The sequence below is a fragment of the Diabrotica undecimpunctata genome, chromosome 7, assembly GCF_040954645.1.
Source record: "Diabrotica undecimpunctata isolate CICGRU chromosome 7, icDiaUnde3, whole genome shotgun sequence".
NCBI classification, from domain to species: Eukaryota; Metazoa; Arthropoda; class Insecta; order Coleoptera; family Chrysomelidae; genus Diabrotica; species Diabrotica undecimpunctata.
In genome coordinates, this window is record NC_092809.1 from 158,419,116 (window position 1) to 158,437,317 (window position 18,202).

Below are 18,202 nucleotides of genomic sequence, written 5' to 3' on the forward strand. Positions count from 1 at the left end.
TTGAACATAACCTAGACGTTATTGTATGTGATCAGTGTATAAAGACAAACAAGGAACTAAGTAAAGTGAAAAGTGAACTTGCATCAGTAAGTAAACTATTACGCAACAAGGCAACAAGATTTAATTTCTTTAATAACAGATAAATATAATAAAAATTTAGCCATACCCATACTAACGTTATCCAGCGAAAAAACTATAAATGAAGCAGGCCCGAGCAACTCAGGTTCTCTCAAGTCGACCTCATTCATATGAGTGATAAACAAAAAGAAAATAAAAACAATCTAAAAAGTCATTACTAAGTAAGTCATTACCGAAGACATAATGCTCCCAATGTAATATATCCGTCTAGGGAATTAACGATGAAACAAATATTTCATTGCACCCACCAAAGTCTAACGCTTGTGAAGAATGTACACTATAGAAAAATAACTCTTGTTGTGTATTTGGTATTTCTTACTTAAATAAGGTAATAATTAACAATACAACGTGGTTTTATATCATTAACCTTTATTGCCCAATAACTGACTAACTTCATTCCCTTGTGTCCGTGAGCGGTGTTGCCTACCTGTGTTGCCAAGTATATAACACCTCCTCTCTTGACCAAAATTCATAAATACAGATTGAAATAAAGATGTACTTACAAATTCATCCTCTGAACAGGTTTACATACTCTACTTGAACGTCTTAACACTGGTTCAGCTTCAGTGTGAGCCTTAGGTACTGTTGGCTCTATTGTATCATTTAGAAGTTCTTGTACATTTGTAGGTGGTGAAACGGAATTGAGTTCAGGGACAGATACCTCCCTTGGAACTATACTATGTGAACCTGTATCAGGAATGAAACAAGTTGGGTTATATTCTATAGGTGTATCCTGCCCAATTACTCTAATTTGTAATAATCCTAACCTTAGTATAACCTTGCCAAATTGCCATTTGGCATTAAAGTAATCTCGCACTGAGACTCTGGTATCTATAGCAACATTTCTAAGACTCTGGTCTGTGTAAGCATTTTTGTCATGAGTAAAAGGTTTAAGTAAATCTAATCTATTTCTAATCTGCCTTCCTAGCATACGTTCAGACGGGCTTTTGCCAGTTACTGTGTGAGGTGTTCTACGATACTGCATTAGTAACTTGCACAATTCAAGTTCTCTGTCTTTCTCTTCACTGTGCATGGCTCGCAGACAATTTTTTAGTGTTTGGACATATCTCTCCCCCTGGCCATTCGTGGCTGGGTGATAGGGTGCAGTAAATTTATGTGTGATACCATTATTCTTCATAAATTCTCTAAATTCATGAGAATCAAATTGTCTACCATTATCAGTAACAAATACTGTGGGTATTCCGAAAGTAGTGAAGATTTTTCTACAAATTTCGATTGTAGTTTTTGTAGTAGTGTCTTTCGTGAAATGTATTTCAGGCCACTTACTAAAAGAATCGACTAAAATGAAGTAATAGCCTCCGTTAAAAGGTCCAGCATAATCAGCATGTACTCTTTCAAAGCAAAATTTAGGTGTTTCCCAGATGTGGGAATTGTCCTTAACAGGATTGTTTTTGTGCTTGTTGCAATGAAAACTATTTTTACATAAAGATTCAATATCCTTGTCTATGAAAGGCCACCAGCAGTAACTCCGGGCTAAAGACTTCATTCTCACCATACCAAAATGCGCAGTGTGTAATTCCTGCAGAATTTTATTTCTTAATTTCATAGGTAATAAAACTCGTTGTCCTCTCATTATGACTTTAGACTGTAGTGAAAACTCTGATTGATCTACGTTAAATCTGAATTGTTTTTTAACAACCTCACCAGTTTGTAAACCTAATAGTAACTTTTGTAAAGTAGCATCATTTTTGTTTACAATGGTAACAGCAGCACCTGAATCAATTTCATATTTTAAAATATTGTTGTTTACTCTTAAGTTTATAAAAAATTTGTCTTCTGAATTTACAGTACTAATCTTAAAAATTTCTTGAACTGAGCAAACTGAAGTTACTTGGTTAGACCTAACATTTTTTGATTTTAAACAAACTTTTTGAATGTGTCCAACTTTTTTACAAAAATTACAAGTTAAATGTTTTTTTGAACAAGAATTTGCTAAATGTGAAGGATCTCCACATCTATAACATACATTACTATTTGTGTTTGAAGAATTTGCAGCAGAGTTATTCTGAAATTGCATCCTATTATTATTTGCACTCCTTGCTTTTGTATTTAATATATTGACACTAGAATTATTATAATTTTGATTATGAAAAAATTGGTTACTGTCCTTTTCTGATGCCTCCATGCTTGTGGCAATCTCAACGGCTCTATCTAGGTCCAGTCCTTTTGATTCTAGAAGTCTAGCTTGTATTCTTTTCGATCGTAGGCCAAAAACAAATTGGTTTCTTATAGCACTTTTAAGATATGTAGAGAAATTGCAGTTAATTGACAACTTTTGTAGTGAATGAAGGTATTCTTGTATTGTTTCTCCTTCGGCTTGCCTTTTTGATTGGAATCTGAAGATTTCTGCAATTTCCAGGGGTGCAGGGTTGTAAAAATTATCCATTAAATTGACAATGTCGTCGTATGACTTGTCTTCCGGGACTTCTGGGGCTAACTTGTCGCATAGAGTGTCGTAGGCCTCAGAACCCATGTAGTGTAGTAGATAAGGTAATCTCATTTCGTCTGGAATTTTAAGTACCTTGTAAGCACCTTCCAGCCTCTTTACCCACCTGGACCATTTGGTGGCAGACTGGTTGAAAGATTCAACGGAAAATTGAAATGTAGATACTTGTGTAGACATAATTGGGGATGTAGTATAATAATAATGTAAATAACTGTACTTGAAGTTGAAGTAGCAATGGTAGTAGTCGTAATAATCTCTGTAGTAGTTGTTATTACCATCATATGTATCCCATCCTCGTCGCCAATTGTTGTGTATTTGGTATTTCTTACTTAAATAAGGTAATAATTAATAATACAACGTGGTTTTATATCATTAACCTTTATTGCCCAATAACTGACTAACTTCATTCCCTTGTGTCCGTGAGCGGTGTTGCCTACCTGTGTTGCCAAGTATATAACAACTCTAATGACAACCATAGTACTGGTCGCAAAGATGACAGGACTCTAGAGAAATTAATTATACATCGATCCAAAGCAGAGAAGGCCAATAGTAAGTACAAGGCAGATTCTGAGGAAGCAAAAACACTCGTGAGTAATTCTGCCAAACGTATTTATTCTATGGATCTCCAAAAAATTATATTGCTTCCTATCATGTCGCGAATAAAATCCAGTTTTTTTTAAGCAGCCTTGTGCTATTTAATGAAACGTTTGCTTCTTTGGGTAATGCTAGTCATTATAAAAGTTACTGCGTTCTCTGGCACTAGGCAATTGGAGGTAGAAAGGCAGAAGCAATAAACGAGTCGATATTGAAAATAATTTTCCAGGAACGTGATGTTTCTAAATTGGTATTTTGGGCAGACAACTGCACAGTACAAAATAAGAACTGGGTTCTCTACACAACATTAATTAACATCGTCAATCGAAACGAAGATCCTTCTAAAGTAATAATCATATCACCTGTCAAAAGGCCACACTCATATGAGTGCCGATGGAGTACATAGAAACATAGAGAAAAAATTCTAAACCAGAAATGTCTAGGACTTTCAGGAATTATGTGACTTAGCAAACTTGAATGTGATTCAGTTGACGGAATTTGACGGCTGGGAAAATAAGAAAAAAATATTCACTAAAGGTTCTGGCAACGAGACAATGAAAGACTTTCAGTTAAAATACGTCGTGGAAGTTTGCTTTACGAAAGGAAGTCGAAACCTGAAACTCAAATTAGATTTTGATGACGAATTTACGAAATTGGATCTCTTGCAAAAAAAGTATCACCTTGATCACGTCCCACAGTTGTTACCAGTTCGTAATATAGCAACAGCTAAAAAAAACATAAAATACTTAAGAATTTAGTCCCATTGATGCCAGCAAATAGGCAAATCTTTTGGAAAACCCTTCCCGAATCCCTAAAATAAAGTAGAAGGTGTCTTTCTACAAATATTCATTATATTAAATAAAACCGAATAGTAAATCATGCAGTACATATTGCATAATGCCATTGCTTAAAATTGGGACTTCAACTACACTAATATGAAAGGGCTGCATTTTTTTGTAAAATGTGATTTATCTCAAAACTTGTGCAATTGGAGTTACTGTGGTTAGCTGTATGGCTGCCGCTATGTTCAGCAGTGGACGCATACAGGTTGATGATGATAATGATGATGAAAGATAATTTATCCTTCTTTTTTATTTTTTTAGCACATTTAAGTGAGATAAATTCTAGCATAGTCTATAGTCGGTTCGCTATATTTACGCGGGTTTCGGATTAACAAAATTATGCTAATGACTCATTGATAACCAGTTGCAGTAAACGACTTCCCAGAAAATTAGGTAAAAACTGCATTAATGGTCATATTTTAAAATACATTAAAATAACATTAGGGTAGGTATAAATTTGTTACAATATTGCAGTTGAATTGATTCTTTGCCAGTGTTGACATTGTATGTTTGGTGGAAATATTTAAAAATGCCTAGACGTGTGTTAGATGTAGATAGTCTAATTTGTAGTGTACATAAGTATTTTACGGATGAAAAAGAAAATGGCGGTCCTTTAAAATCGGTAATGTCTGTTCAACAACGCGTATGTGATGCTCTAGGAATTAGTGAAACCAAACTAAGAGGAGTATTACAAAATCGCAAAAATGAACGGCCGAAAGAAGATCACCGAAAAACTCGCCTATCATTGAAAATGAAAGATATTCCAGATGAAAAAAAATTTGAAATTCGTGATACCATTTATCGAATGCGAGCCAACAAGGAACATGTGACCTTAAATACAATTCTCTCGGAATTAAAAGATAGAAAATTTGACGAAATTAGCAGAACAAGTCTATGGCAAGTGATACCTAATTTGGGTTTCAAATTTCAAAAGGAGGATAACAGAAAAGCCCTTTGTGAAAGAAGTTCTGTTGTGCATAAAAGAATTAACTTTCTAAGAAAATATTCTAAATTAAAAGAAGAAAGGGCAAATTTTATATATTTAGACGAAACATGGATATTTTCTAGGGGTGCATCCAAGAGAATGTGGCAAGATGATAACGTAAAGTCTATCAAACATACTGATGGAGAAGGGAAGCGACACATAATTTTACATGCAGGAGGGAAATCGGGCTTTATAGAAGGTGCTGATTTAATATTTTCATCTAAATCAAAATCAAGTGACTATCACGATAGTATGAACACAGAAATGTTTGTAAAATGGTTACATGAAAAACTTCTCCCAGGTTTAAGTGAGCCCAGCGTAATTATTTTAGACAATGCACCTTACCATTCTGAAGTATTAAACAAAAGTCCAACGAATTCTTGGACTGTCAATAAAATCAAAGAATGGTTGACAAAGGAACATATACCATTTACACAACATATTTTAAAATCAGAATTATTACGCTTGGCAAATATCCACGCAAAACCAAACTTTGTTGTGGATCAGATTATTGAAAGTTACGGTCATCAAGTTTTACGTCTGCCACCGTATCATTGCCAGTTTAATCCCACCGAATATATATGGGGAATAGCAAAACAATATTATGACAACCATATTGGGCCTAACGGTTATAGCGACGATGCAGTTCGGGAAACTTGGCGAAAGGCACTTTCAATTATAACTCCAGAAGTGTGGTGCAACTGTATATTCAAGTGCGAGAAACTCAAGAATAGAAGATTGGTGGACTCGTGAAAATAAAATAAACGAAATAAGTCCAATCATAATAACAAGTAATGGTGATGACAGTGATGATGATGACGATTATGATATTTTTGATGATTTTGTTGGCAAGTTAAATTTTTTTATTTTTCATTAGAAATTCTCTCCATGGAACAAATATACATAGACCATATTTTCTGTGTGAAGTGTAATATAAAATTATTAATAGGGTTATATTAGCCAAATTAGACTCCATTAATGAAGTAATTCTCCTTATTATACTGTCAATTATATAAAAGATTTTCCCATTATTATTTAATTAAAAAAATTTATGGATTATTTTTCATTTCATTTGACCAGTTGATATTTCCCCAAAGAGCAGATAATTAAAACTGGGTACTTACAATAAAATTTTTAATCCGAAACCCGCGTAAATATAGCGAACCGACTATATTAGTAAATCGCTTGTTTCAATAAGTCATAATAAAGATTTATTATCTTGCATTTTTACCTCTGGTGCTTAATAATTTGGTAGTAATTTTCCCAAACGAAGAAAAAATATTTCAACCCAGTTTATATGTGTGAGATTAGACTAAGGATCCGCACATATATTTTTGTTTGTATAAAGCGGCATAACAAATAAGTACAAGAACACCAACATTATACTTTTTATTATGCTCTAGTTATGGAATGATATGTTTAATGAAGGCTTTTTCACATAAATGGATGCTTAGATTAACATACAACTAATTCTATTTACAATCAATAATATTAATTAACAAACAAATTTAACAAAGTTTTCTACAGCATATTGGCGAATTAGCTTCAAGTAAATATTAAAAAAATAATTCTTTCTTTTTCTTTTCTGTACAAAAATATTCACCACACAGTCATACACCCTATTTTATTAAAATTAATACTATTTTAGTGTAATATTATTCCTAATGTTATTTGTATACCATAAAATCATTTAATAATAAATATAAATATATAAAATATCAATTATCGCAAATAAACATTAATGTTTTCGTCATATATGTTGTATGAAATGTATCCTACGGCGTTCGTGTTTAATAATTTAATATAATGAAATATTTAGTCTTGTCTAAATGTTGAACATTTCGTAAAGTAAAAAGTAAATGCATTACAAACTAAAACTTTGTACTGTTGGATTTAAAACTTTAATTTACAGAATATGAAGAAAGAAATCAAATAAATATTTAAATGTTGGTAGTACATTCTGTAGATTTTCTAAATTATTTATGCATAACAATTCTTGAATGAATTGAACATTCTAAATGGGGTAGGAGTTCTGGATGCAAATATTGACTCCGACACACAATATAGTAAGCTAAGGGATTAAATAAAAACTATTAGAGTAAACATAGAACCTAAATACCAATTTCGGGGAAAGTCGCAGAAGTGAAATGAATTAAAACACGTTTCTAACAATTTGTAATAATACTAATAATAGCGTTTCTAAAAATTGCTGCTTAAGATCAGTCATGTCATGGCAAAATTACCAATGCCGGAACGCAGTTTCCTCAACTTTTTTACAAGTAAAATATTACTATTTTGCAGAGATTTTGAATTTCTTCTTCCCCATATCGTACCGATTTGTAAGTTGGGTACTGATCAGTTTCCAGTACTTTTAAATCAAATAGAAGAGAATCATATTGTTGCTTATAGTTTGAAGAGGCGCTTGATGGATTTAGTAGTAAACATTCTTCTAGTTAAATTGTTTATTACATTTATTATCAGTTGTTTGTGGTTGATGGTCGCAATTTTTGGATTATTTGTAATGGGGACATTAAAAAAATTACCATCCTTCTCAGCAATGTAAGCCTCAAGGCTCTTGATTCCAGGCTTTTCTTTCAGAGTTTCAAAAAATCCAATACTTGTTATGATCAATTTATCAGCATAAACAACAGTAGTTTCTAAGTTTTGCAAAGCCTTTGAAAGCATCGAAAGTTCCTCCGAAATGTCATAAATAATGGATAAATTTAACAGAAACTGTAATGACGAAAATTGCCTTGATACGCCACAGTACATAGATCGTTTAGTAGAACTTCTGTTCTTGTCTGTCTTCACCTTTTTAAAGTGGTTGTAAATGGCAGAGTAACCATACCACACAGCCGAAACTGTACGATAAGAACTTGCAACCCATTGAGTCTCTTTTTCCAAACTTTTCCAATTTTTTGGAGTTGTTGTTTAAGCTTTGAGGCACACTCGGAGAGTACACGCTAGTTTTTCGGTGACTTACTGTAAATGGAGTATATTTTATCCATAAATATTTGAAAATGATTTATGGCCCCATCTTCATCAACTGCATCACTTAAGGCTAGCTCTAGTATATAATTCATGCAATGCCAAACAATAATATCTGAGTACATCTCAAGCAATCTTTCAGCTACACCTGATTTTTTACCCAACATGACGCATAAAAATTTGGTTTTAAGTAGTCATCATGAAATTCGCTTAGCAAACTAAGAACAAAAAATGAGGATCCTGCTCTTTATTGAACTCACATTTTAAATAATACACTATTAGATTCGATTTTGAGCCTACAGCTGTTGACTCGTCTACAATAACTGATATTTTACCCGAAATGTTTAAAATTGACTTAATAATTTTTGTTTTCATTTCACTTAAAATGTAATCAATCATTTCTGCAGCAGTATTTATAAGTGTAGCCCGATTCCAATATCAACAATGTTCATTCTTTGCAATTCTAATAGGTCAAAGAAGTCTGAGTAACGCCTATTGCTTTTGGCTAGATAGTAAGCAGTTCTGAAAACAACTTTTATGTTTTCGAGGTGCAAAACATTCATGGCATCCGTGACTTTTTCAATAGTGTGAGATTTGCTAACTTCAACAATTTTTTTGGCTGCCTTATGACTAGAGGATTTTATAGTCGAAAATTACTTACTTTTTACCATTACCTTTTACCATTAAAAGTATTGAAATATAGAGAGCGTTTTGTATAATCGGTGTTTTATTTACAAAACCTAAATTCTCTTATTTATTTTATTTTTCTTTTCTTAACCAGTTCCGGAACGGCGTACCGGCGCATTCCGGCACCATGACACCACTGCTTAGGACACATTTCATAATATCGTTGACATATAATATGATAATTTACGTCTAAAAATAGACACAATGACAGTAGTAGAAGCAAAATAGGTAGAGAAAACTAATGAGAACAATGATAATTGTCGGGATATTAAAAAAAACAAAATATTTATATTAAGTAAATTTTAGGATCAGCGATTTAAAGACAATTAAACAAATAAATAAACGAATAAAGACATCAACTTAAAATAAATATTAACAAGGTTTAGAAACCTTGAAATAAAATAAAATATTATTAAAAATATAAGATAAGACGTAAATAGCGTGCCTATACAGAGACCAACTCATTATTTGGTTTTAACAAAAATACACGTACAGAATGGTTATCGTATTTCGAATTTACCAAAAAATTATTAATTTAAAGAAAATACAGTTATTTTGAGCACATAAATATCTATCGGAAAAATTCTATGCTAAACTCTAATATTTGTGTTTTTGAAAACTTTCAGGCGACATTTTTTTGGTGATAAATGACGAAAATTGAGTTCTTATCAGATAGAAGGTACAAATCATCTCTTATAGTAAAGTTAAGATGCCATTACCTATAAGGGATTGAACGATTTTGTTGAGTTCTGTATTACCAACATTTACAATAAGATAATTTTTTGTTTGTATATTGAGTTCAACAGTACAGAGCCAACTTAGTACAATAATAATTATTTATAACAAAAAATATATAAATCAAGTAAAGTTCAGCCTAAAATTATAATTAGTAACTACAATTTTACCAAAATTGTTTTAGTGTCACTATACTGAATATTCCTTCATTATACATTTACACACAAAATAAAATTGTTGCTAATAGGTAAATGTCATGTCAAGGGACGTTGGACCCACTCGAGTTAATTGTGTGCATAAACAATATTTTGGGTTCATTTGCAATTTATTGCATCTTCGTCTTTCCCATCGTCTTCTTCTTCATGTGCCACTCCTATCGAAGATTGGAAATCATCAAGGCATCATGAACTTGTTTACAGCCGACCTAAAGAGTTAATTAGTGGTACAGCCAAACCACTCTCTCAAATTACGCAACTATGACATTCTTCTACGGCCTGGATTCCGTTTTCCTTCTATTTTTCCTTGCATTATATTTTGAAGTAATGCGTATTTATGTTCTCTCATCAGGTGAACCAAATATTCGAGTTTTCTTCGTTTGATCGTTGACAAAATTTTTGCGTCTTTTCCTATTCTTCGCATTACTTCAAAGTTTGTAACTCTTTCAACCTAACTTATCTTCAGCATTCGACAATAAAATTTCGAAAAAATATTTCCTGTTATCTATTCGGCCAGGCATTTTCCAATAATTTTGCCAGATATTATTGTGGTACCAGAACATACTCAGGAATAATCGGTAAATTTACCATATTATGTAAACTACAGAAGGCAGACGACAAAAAGAAAACATTACATTTCACATCAAGTGGTGAAGTGATGATTGCATCCAATGATGGAGAATGGTTTACAAATCCAGTAAAAAAATCAGGAACGTATGCCTTACACAACATGGTACGATTTATTCCTGGACTACGACGCAAAGATACTGCAGATAACGATATCGCGGAAGAGATTAAAGGAAGAATTCAGGCAGCAAACAGATATATGTACAGCCTCCACAATACTATTAAATCTAAAAGCCTAACACGAACATCAAAGATTAGAATATATAAAACGATGATTAGACCGGTACTCATGTATGGGTGTGAAACGTGCACCCTGACCAAAGAAACTGAAAGAAAACTTAGATGTTTTGAGAGGAAAATCCTCAGAAGAATCTTTGAATGAGAACAAATGCTGAGGTCAAGCAGATGTATAGAGCGAGCGATATAGTCCAAGAGATTAAATCCCAACGTCTTAGATGGGCTGGCCATGTCCATAGACTCCCTAATAACCGCCTTGCCAAATTAATATGGGAGGAAGCCCCCACAGGAAGAAGACCCTTAGGACGTCCACGAATGCGATGGAGAGACAATATATGGTCAGATCTAAAAACAATGGGACTGCCCACTGACCCAACTATTATGGACGACCGTTCAAGATGGAAGCAAGTTGTGCAGTCAGCCAAAACCCACCCCAGGTTGTAGTGCTACGAGAAGAAGAAGACGCAAAGATGAAATATTTACTGCTTGGAGAAAGTATATTACTACTGAGAGTACTAATGAAATCAGTATCGATACAACTCGCGAAGCTTTCCGTGCTTGTTCTCTCAAGAATAAAACCCATCCAAAAAGACAAATTACACTCATTTTTAGGAATAATTCTTATGGCTGGTGTTAAAAAGAGTTGGGACGTACCAATTAGAGAAATATTCTTGGATACGTGTTCTAATCCTATTTAAAGAGCTTGCATGTCTGTAAATAGATTTGAATAAGAAGATTTTTACAATTCGATGATAAAACAACGAGAAATCAGATGCTGGAAAAGGATAAGTTGGCGCCAAATTCTTATGTGTGGAATATTTTTAGAAATCAGTGTAAAACTAGATTAATACCAAAAATTGATGTAACAATTGAAAGTCAGAGGTTACAGCCTCGAAGCCAATCTCTTGCCTTGGGAGTGAGTTGGTGGATTTCTTGAAGACTGCCAGGGAACTTGGCTGGGCACTCGAAGACGATGTGGTTAATTGTTTGTTCAACATCGCTGCATTTGTCACATCCCGGACTGGCATTTATACCCCAGTGGTTCAAAGACTTGTTAAAAACTCCATGACCAACTCGTATTCTATTAAGACCACCATTCAAGACGAGAAAGAGAAAAGACGTCTGGTTTAATTGTAGGGTTTTCTATGAGATTAGCATTTCTGATATCTGAAATCCATTCGCCCATCCAATGCTCCTTATTAGTGAAATCAGTCAATCTTGTAGCAGTTCTAGTAGGTGGATGTCTGGATTTCAGTCTTAACTCTCTTTGGTCTAGCTCAGCGATGTCTGTATTTATCGGTAGTGCTGGGTTTTGTTCGCATTTTTGAACTAGGGTGTTGAGTACGGCTAGTCGTCTTGTTGCTGATACACAATTGATAAACATTTACTGGCCTAGTAAGCCAGTAAAGTATGGCATTAAGTTCTTCTGACTATGTAAATCATAATAAAAGATTATTTGTGAAAATTAGCTTATTTTTAACTAGCAAAAAATGTCTAAACAGAGAACCATAAAGAAAATTTATTGTTAAATTTATTATGTTTATTTTATAATTTTTGGCTGAATCAGTTTGTGCTTAATTGTGTAATATAATTATGAAGATCAAGCCGCATTCTTAAAATACTTTTTAAATTATGTTACTAATCGTATTTTAAAATTTTATTTCTATACATTTTTCTGCCAAATGGGTTCATTATAATAATTATAAGATCATCAGTATTAAGTTTATTAATGTATTCTAATTATTTTCGTAAATGGACGATATTTTGTTCCACAAGCCAATACTTTTAGCCAATTTCGGCCATATAATGTTATTAAGTAACAAGAACGCAATGCAAAACAAAATATATATTCTCATATAATTTAAAACTAACACTACTTTCCATATATTAGTAAGAAGTGAACTACCTATAACATAACTACCTAACAGTACGACTGTAAATGAGAGTGTACAATATGGTAACAAACTGCATTTGATGCTTTTTTTTTAAACGGAGCCCCTCTAATCGTTTCTCCATCTTCGATTTTCAATATTAATATATTTTGTATTAATTAATTGAGGAAAGGTTTCAGAAGTGCCATAGAAACCTGTTTAGAAAGAACCAGAACCGAAAAAAAGATCATCAAGAGAAAACACTGGATGGCAGACAACGCTGCAACTTCTCGAAGAGCGAAGGAGAATTAAATCTCTCATATATTAAAACGACAGCAACAAAAACAAACTAGCAAGGTTAAATAGAGAAATTAAAGGAGTATGTAGGGAGGATAAAAATAAACATATAAATGAAGAATGCGAAGAACTAGAGAGACATGCAAACCCGTATAAATCCCATGAACTATATAACAAAGTCCGATATCTATCCAGAGAATTTAAAACAATCACACAAACAATAATGGATCAAAACCAACAAATTATAAATGACGAGAAAGGGTTTGCGAAGGTATGGAGAAAATATTGTCAAAGTCTATATGCAGATGATCCCCAGAATACAAATCACGACTAGTTCACTGCAGAGAGAGATTCTCTGCAGTGAATTGCAGAGAACAAACATTCTAAAGTCAAAAGTAAAAAAATCAATTAAACAGTTAAAAAATAGAAAATCTCCTGCCACAAACAAGATCACCACAGAAGTTTTAAGAGAAACTGGAGATGTTGGAGTAAATGTTATGCATATGATCTGCAAAAAGATTTAGGAAAGCGGAGAGTGGCCCAACGACTGGACAACATCCACTTTCATCCCTATATTCAAAAAAGGAACTCCGTTAGATTGCAGCAACGACAAAATGGTAACGCTAATATCCCATAGAAGAACAGGTACGATGGAAAAACTGATAGTCGAGGATAGAATTGAAGGAAAGAGACCTAGGGAAAGATCTCCAAGCCGTTGGGTAGATCAAACAAAAATATTGATTAACCAAGGGTTACATAAAGCCGAACAACTAACTTAGGAAAGAGAAGGATGGAAAGAAATCGTGAAAAAACTGTAAAGGCTTAACACTGAGGAGGAGGATTAATTATCTGTAACAGGTCGAGTTTTAAAACCCTGTTAAACCAAAAATGATATCCTTAAAAGCATCCACATTTATCCTCGAGTAACCAGTCAAAGTGTAGGTACTCTTTATTCTCTCTGTCTTATTCGGCAACGCTACGACCGTATTTTTTAGCTACATTAAATGCTATTAAATAATTTTTGTGTTGCAGTGTTTAGGTACATAAAAACTCTTTCAAAGTGTAAGGTTATAAACGACACATCTTTATTAATTTATATTTAAATAATTATTTTATTATCTTTTGGATTTAATAATAGTCTCCCGTTTTATACCGCTCGCGGCTTTGGGAGTATAGCAGGGTAGTCTGCTATATCTAGGGCCTACGGTATACAAGGAAGGTAACATGGCCAGTGCTACGCTTCAACCGCCTATTATTACCCCTGGTTTTACCCAAGGTACTCATTTTATTCAGGCTGAGTCGACCTGGGGCCTATAGACATTTTTAAAAATGTATAGTTGTTCTTGCCGGCGGTAGGATTCGAACTCCGGACCACCGGCATGCGAGGCAAGCATCCTACCGCTTGCGCTACGCAGGCCCTATCTTTTTAATTTATTGTGCGTATTCAAGAATTTATCGGCTGTATTACCAGTTTATTGGTTTTATGGGATATTATTGGAGAATTTATTGACTTTATTAGAGGACCTAACCACCTAATTGGGAGGCCACACAAATATGGAACAACTGCAGCTTAGGAAGACCTAAGCATCTAATTGGGAGGCCACATAATCACCGATCGATGCCATAAGTATCGCCAAATTTATTTATTGTAAAGCCTTGGCAGGGTTGATTGTTTTTTCGTTACATTTTCATTAAATATGACTGGTTAAATAATTGTTTTATTTGCTATCAGCTAAGGGTTCACGGTTTAATTCCTAGTTTAAGACAAGACAAACTTACACTTGAGATACTAAGCTAGGCGAAGCATAGACGATAAGCTCCCTTGGTTGATTGAGGTATTATTTTTATAATATTATTTCAATTCACTTTGCTAATCTTATCGCTACAAAAGTGCCAAGCACTATTATTCATCAATGACGTCATCTTATTTTTATTAAGAATCTTGCAACTAGAATTTGATATTCAACAATGAATGAATATATTTGTCTCTTGTGAAATGTGTCCATTCTGAATTCAAAATTGTATGTACAGTTTTCAGCTGTAAAACTGCATCTCTATCTGCTATTTATTTAGTTAATTCAATAAATTTTTAATGACTAATTGCTTGATGTTGATTACGAATTTCAATACCCGTTCTACTAAGAGAATTTCAACATTATTTTTATTATATTCAGTCGAGTTAGTTTTATTATCTCTTGCTTTTTTTTTATTTTCCCCGTTAGTTCAAGACAAAACTAAGTTACCATGAATATGCCTAACCCTTTACCGCATCATGTGCCATAAATGGCACAAACCAAAAAAAAATTTTTAATGTTTTAAATCAATTTTTGTTGTAGCTGCATATCTGAAGGCGGGTACACATTTGCGAGCAGAACGGTTCGCGAACCGTTTGTGAACGCTATATTCGTTAATGTGTACGGCAGAAAAAACCGCTTGCGTACTGTTTCATCGTGACTCGTCGCGAACCAAATTGTTGCGGTTTATTTCACGACTTTAAAGGAAGCTCGGCTTTCAGTTTGGACGGCGCTTACTAGACGCAGCGAACATTATTATTGTGTCATCAAATCGACATTGTGTGAATGACGTGTTCCTTCCTAGAGAGACGTGAGAAAACAGTAAACTGATTATTGTCATGGACGTATAAATAAAGATAAAATCTTTATTTATACGTCGATGATTACTGTACATAATTTTATTTTTGTTAAACAAGCAAAAACAGGAACATAAATCAGTACCCAAATTATAAATAAAATGAATCATTTCGCACATGTGTGTTCGTTGTTGGTTTGTCGCTTTCCATGGATCGAGATAAGTATGCGATTAGTACGATGTAGAATATTTTTCAAGGATCTGTACGCGTACTGTACGTATACCGTTCGGCTCGCATATGTGTACCCACCTTGACACGTACTAATAGTGTACGCGAGATATGCGGCATAGTTCTGACGGCGAGATAGGCAGCCGTGCGCAGTTTCAAGTTCATTCTTGTTGAAATTCTGAACCACGTAAAACAGTGCTCAAAGTTAGAGGTTATTTGTCATAGTAAAAACGTTTTTCACGGCGAGAAAAAAATTGAAATTTATTATATTGTGATATTAGATATCTGCTTAGGTAAGTACTAAAACTTTCAAAAGGTTGAAAGTCTCTCGAATACCCCAAAAAGGGTTTGTGCTATATATGGCACACTATGAAGTTATGGACTCATTGATTGTTTTGTAGATATGGATCCGAAACTCTTTTATGGTACAATGAATGCAGTTAGAATTCCAAATAGTACTAATAGTGAAAAATCAGATCTCTCCGATGAAGACGGCACAAATGAGATGACATTGTGCCAAGATAGTGACAATCAGGAGCGGGAAAATTTACCAAGCAATGTCAAGGAAACTGTCATTTCTGTCACATCCTCAGATTCCTCAGATGATGATACCCCTTTGTCTGAAAGACTACGATATAAAAGGAAGAAATCTCATAATTGGGTGAAAGGAAATCTGAGAAGATCAAAAAATGATACAAAATTTACAGATTTTGCAAACAAATTAGCAGATTCGATACCAAAACATCAACATTAGTTGTTTTTTGACAATTGGTTCACCAACATACCTCTAATGATATATCTGACCAAAGAGGGCATTTTACCTTTGGGAACAGTAAGACTTAATCGTGTTCCTAGAGTTGTGATACCAGCTGAGAAAGAAATGAAGAAGGGCGGCAGAGGTCATATGGTAGAGAAAATAGCCAATATTGACAATGTGGATGTCAGTGTGGTGTCCTGGTTTGATAATAAAATCGTTACTACAATGTCAACATATGCTGGAAGTGAACCAAAGGGAGAAAATAGAAGATTTTTTAAACAAGAAAGTGTACATAAAATGATACTCTGTTCTAACAGTGTCCTAATCTACAACAACTACATGGGAGGTGTAGATCTCCTTGATACCTTGTTAGGATTTTATTGTATAAAAATCAGGTCGAGGAAATATTATTTACGAATACTTTTTCATTTGATTTACCCCTTTTGGATACCAAACTAGCAATAGCTGATGCTCTAACACCAGTAGCATTCAGTAAATGTACGAGAACAAACGAAAAAAGGGACCCACTAAAGAAATGCCCCAAGAAGACATCCGTAAAGATGGGCTTGATCATTTTCCCTATTGTGATGAGAGCACTAGGTCAAAATGCAAATTTCCAGGCTGTAAATGCACAATACCGTTGTTAATAAAGAAAGAAACTGTTATTTGCAGTTTCATACTGTATAGTATATACTGTAGCTCAAAATAGTTTGACTTTAATATTATATTGTTGCATGATGTTCCATATTTGGCACCAAAAATTTTTTTTTGTCAATAAAGATTTTTTTCAATATTTTTACGTAAAAATAGAATTAAAATTCTTATCTGAGAATTTATTTTTGACAAAAAACAAAAACTCATGCGGTAAAGGGTTAAAATTACTTTAACAAATACATTTAAAACCTAGTTTTGCCGATACCTAGTAGTTAGTTTGTTTATTTACATGAGAATAGTCCAAGATAGAATGGTTACAAACTTTTATATGGGACTAGATTATATACACTTATTTATTCAATGCAAAGTAGGTACCTATGTTTAATATAAAATTAAGCTTCTTGCGGTCTTGAAGCGAATAAGGCTTCTACCACAGAACTATCAGCTAAAGTACTAATATCACCAACGTCTTTGTCGTTTACAGCTATTTTCCTTAGGATTCTTCTCATAATCTTTCCAGATCTAGTTTTTGGTAAAGCAGGTGCGTTCTGAATGATATCTGGTTGTGCAAATGGACCTATCTTTACCCTTACTATCTGCTTTAGATCTTTAGTCAGTTTGTCGTTAAATACTCCATGCTCTGTAAGAGTTACAAAACAGTACAAACACTCGCCTTTCACAGCGTGAGGTTTTGCAACTACTGCTGCTTCTGCTACTGATGGATGTTCGGTCAAAATAGATTCTACCTCTGCAGTAGACATAAGATGACCAGAAACATTTAACATATCGTCTACACGACCAGTTACCCATAAGTAACCATCTGAATCCCGTCTGGCACCTATAAAAAGAACAAAATGTTAACCAAAAAATGTTAAAGTGTAATACTTAATTTTGATTTAATAATAAATAATACAGATATTAAAAAAAAATCTTTTCCTATAATAAATTTTAATAAATTAAATATTTGTTCTTCTTCTTTCGGCATCATAACCCCGGATGGGTTATGAGCCCTTGGGCCCTCCTCCTCCATTGTCTTATATTCATATTTGTCAGGTCGTCTTCCATGTCATCAAACCATCTCGATCTGGGCCTTTATTTTTTCCACTTTCCTACAGGCTTCCACTGTAACACCTTCTTTGTCGTTTTTATGTCTTCTTGTCGCTGAACATGTCTCAGCCATGACAGTCTTTGACTTTTTACAAATCTTACAATGTCAAACCCTTCATTCAGTTCATTAACCTCGTGGTTTCCCCCGATTCTCCATGTCTTCCTCTTGCATAGAGCCATATA

General features: G+C 33.8%; 1 protein-coding gene across 1 annotated transcript in view; it reads right to left on the bottom strand.

Moving 5' to 3' along the window:
* Positions 1 to 6,398: 6,398 nt before the first annotated feature.
* Positions 6,399 to 18,202, bottom strand: part of AcCoAS (acetyl coenzyme A synthase) — a 99,343-nt gene continuing 87,539 nt past the window's right edge. Inside the window, exon 8 of the mRNA XM_072538612.1 lies at positions 6,399 to 17,750. Coding sequence (XP_072394713.1) covers positions 17,305 to 17,750 — 446 coding nt within the window. The 3' untranslated portion in view covers positions 6,399 to 17,304. The remainder of the gene's footprint in view (positions 17,751 to 18,202) is intronic.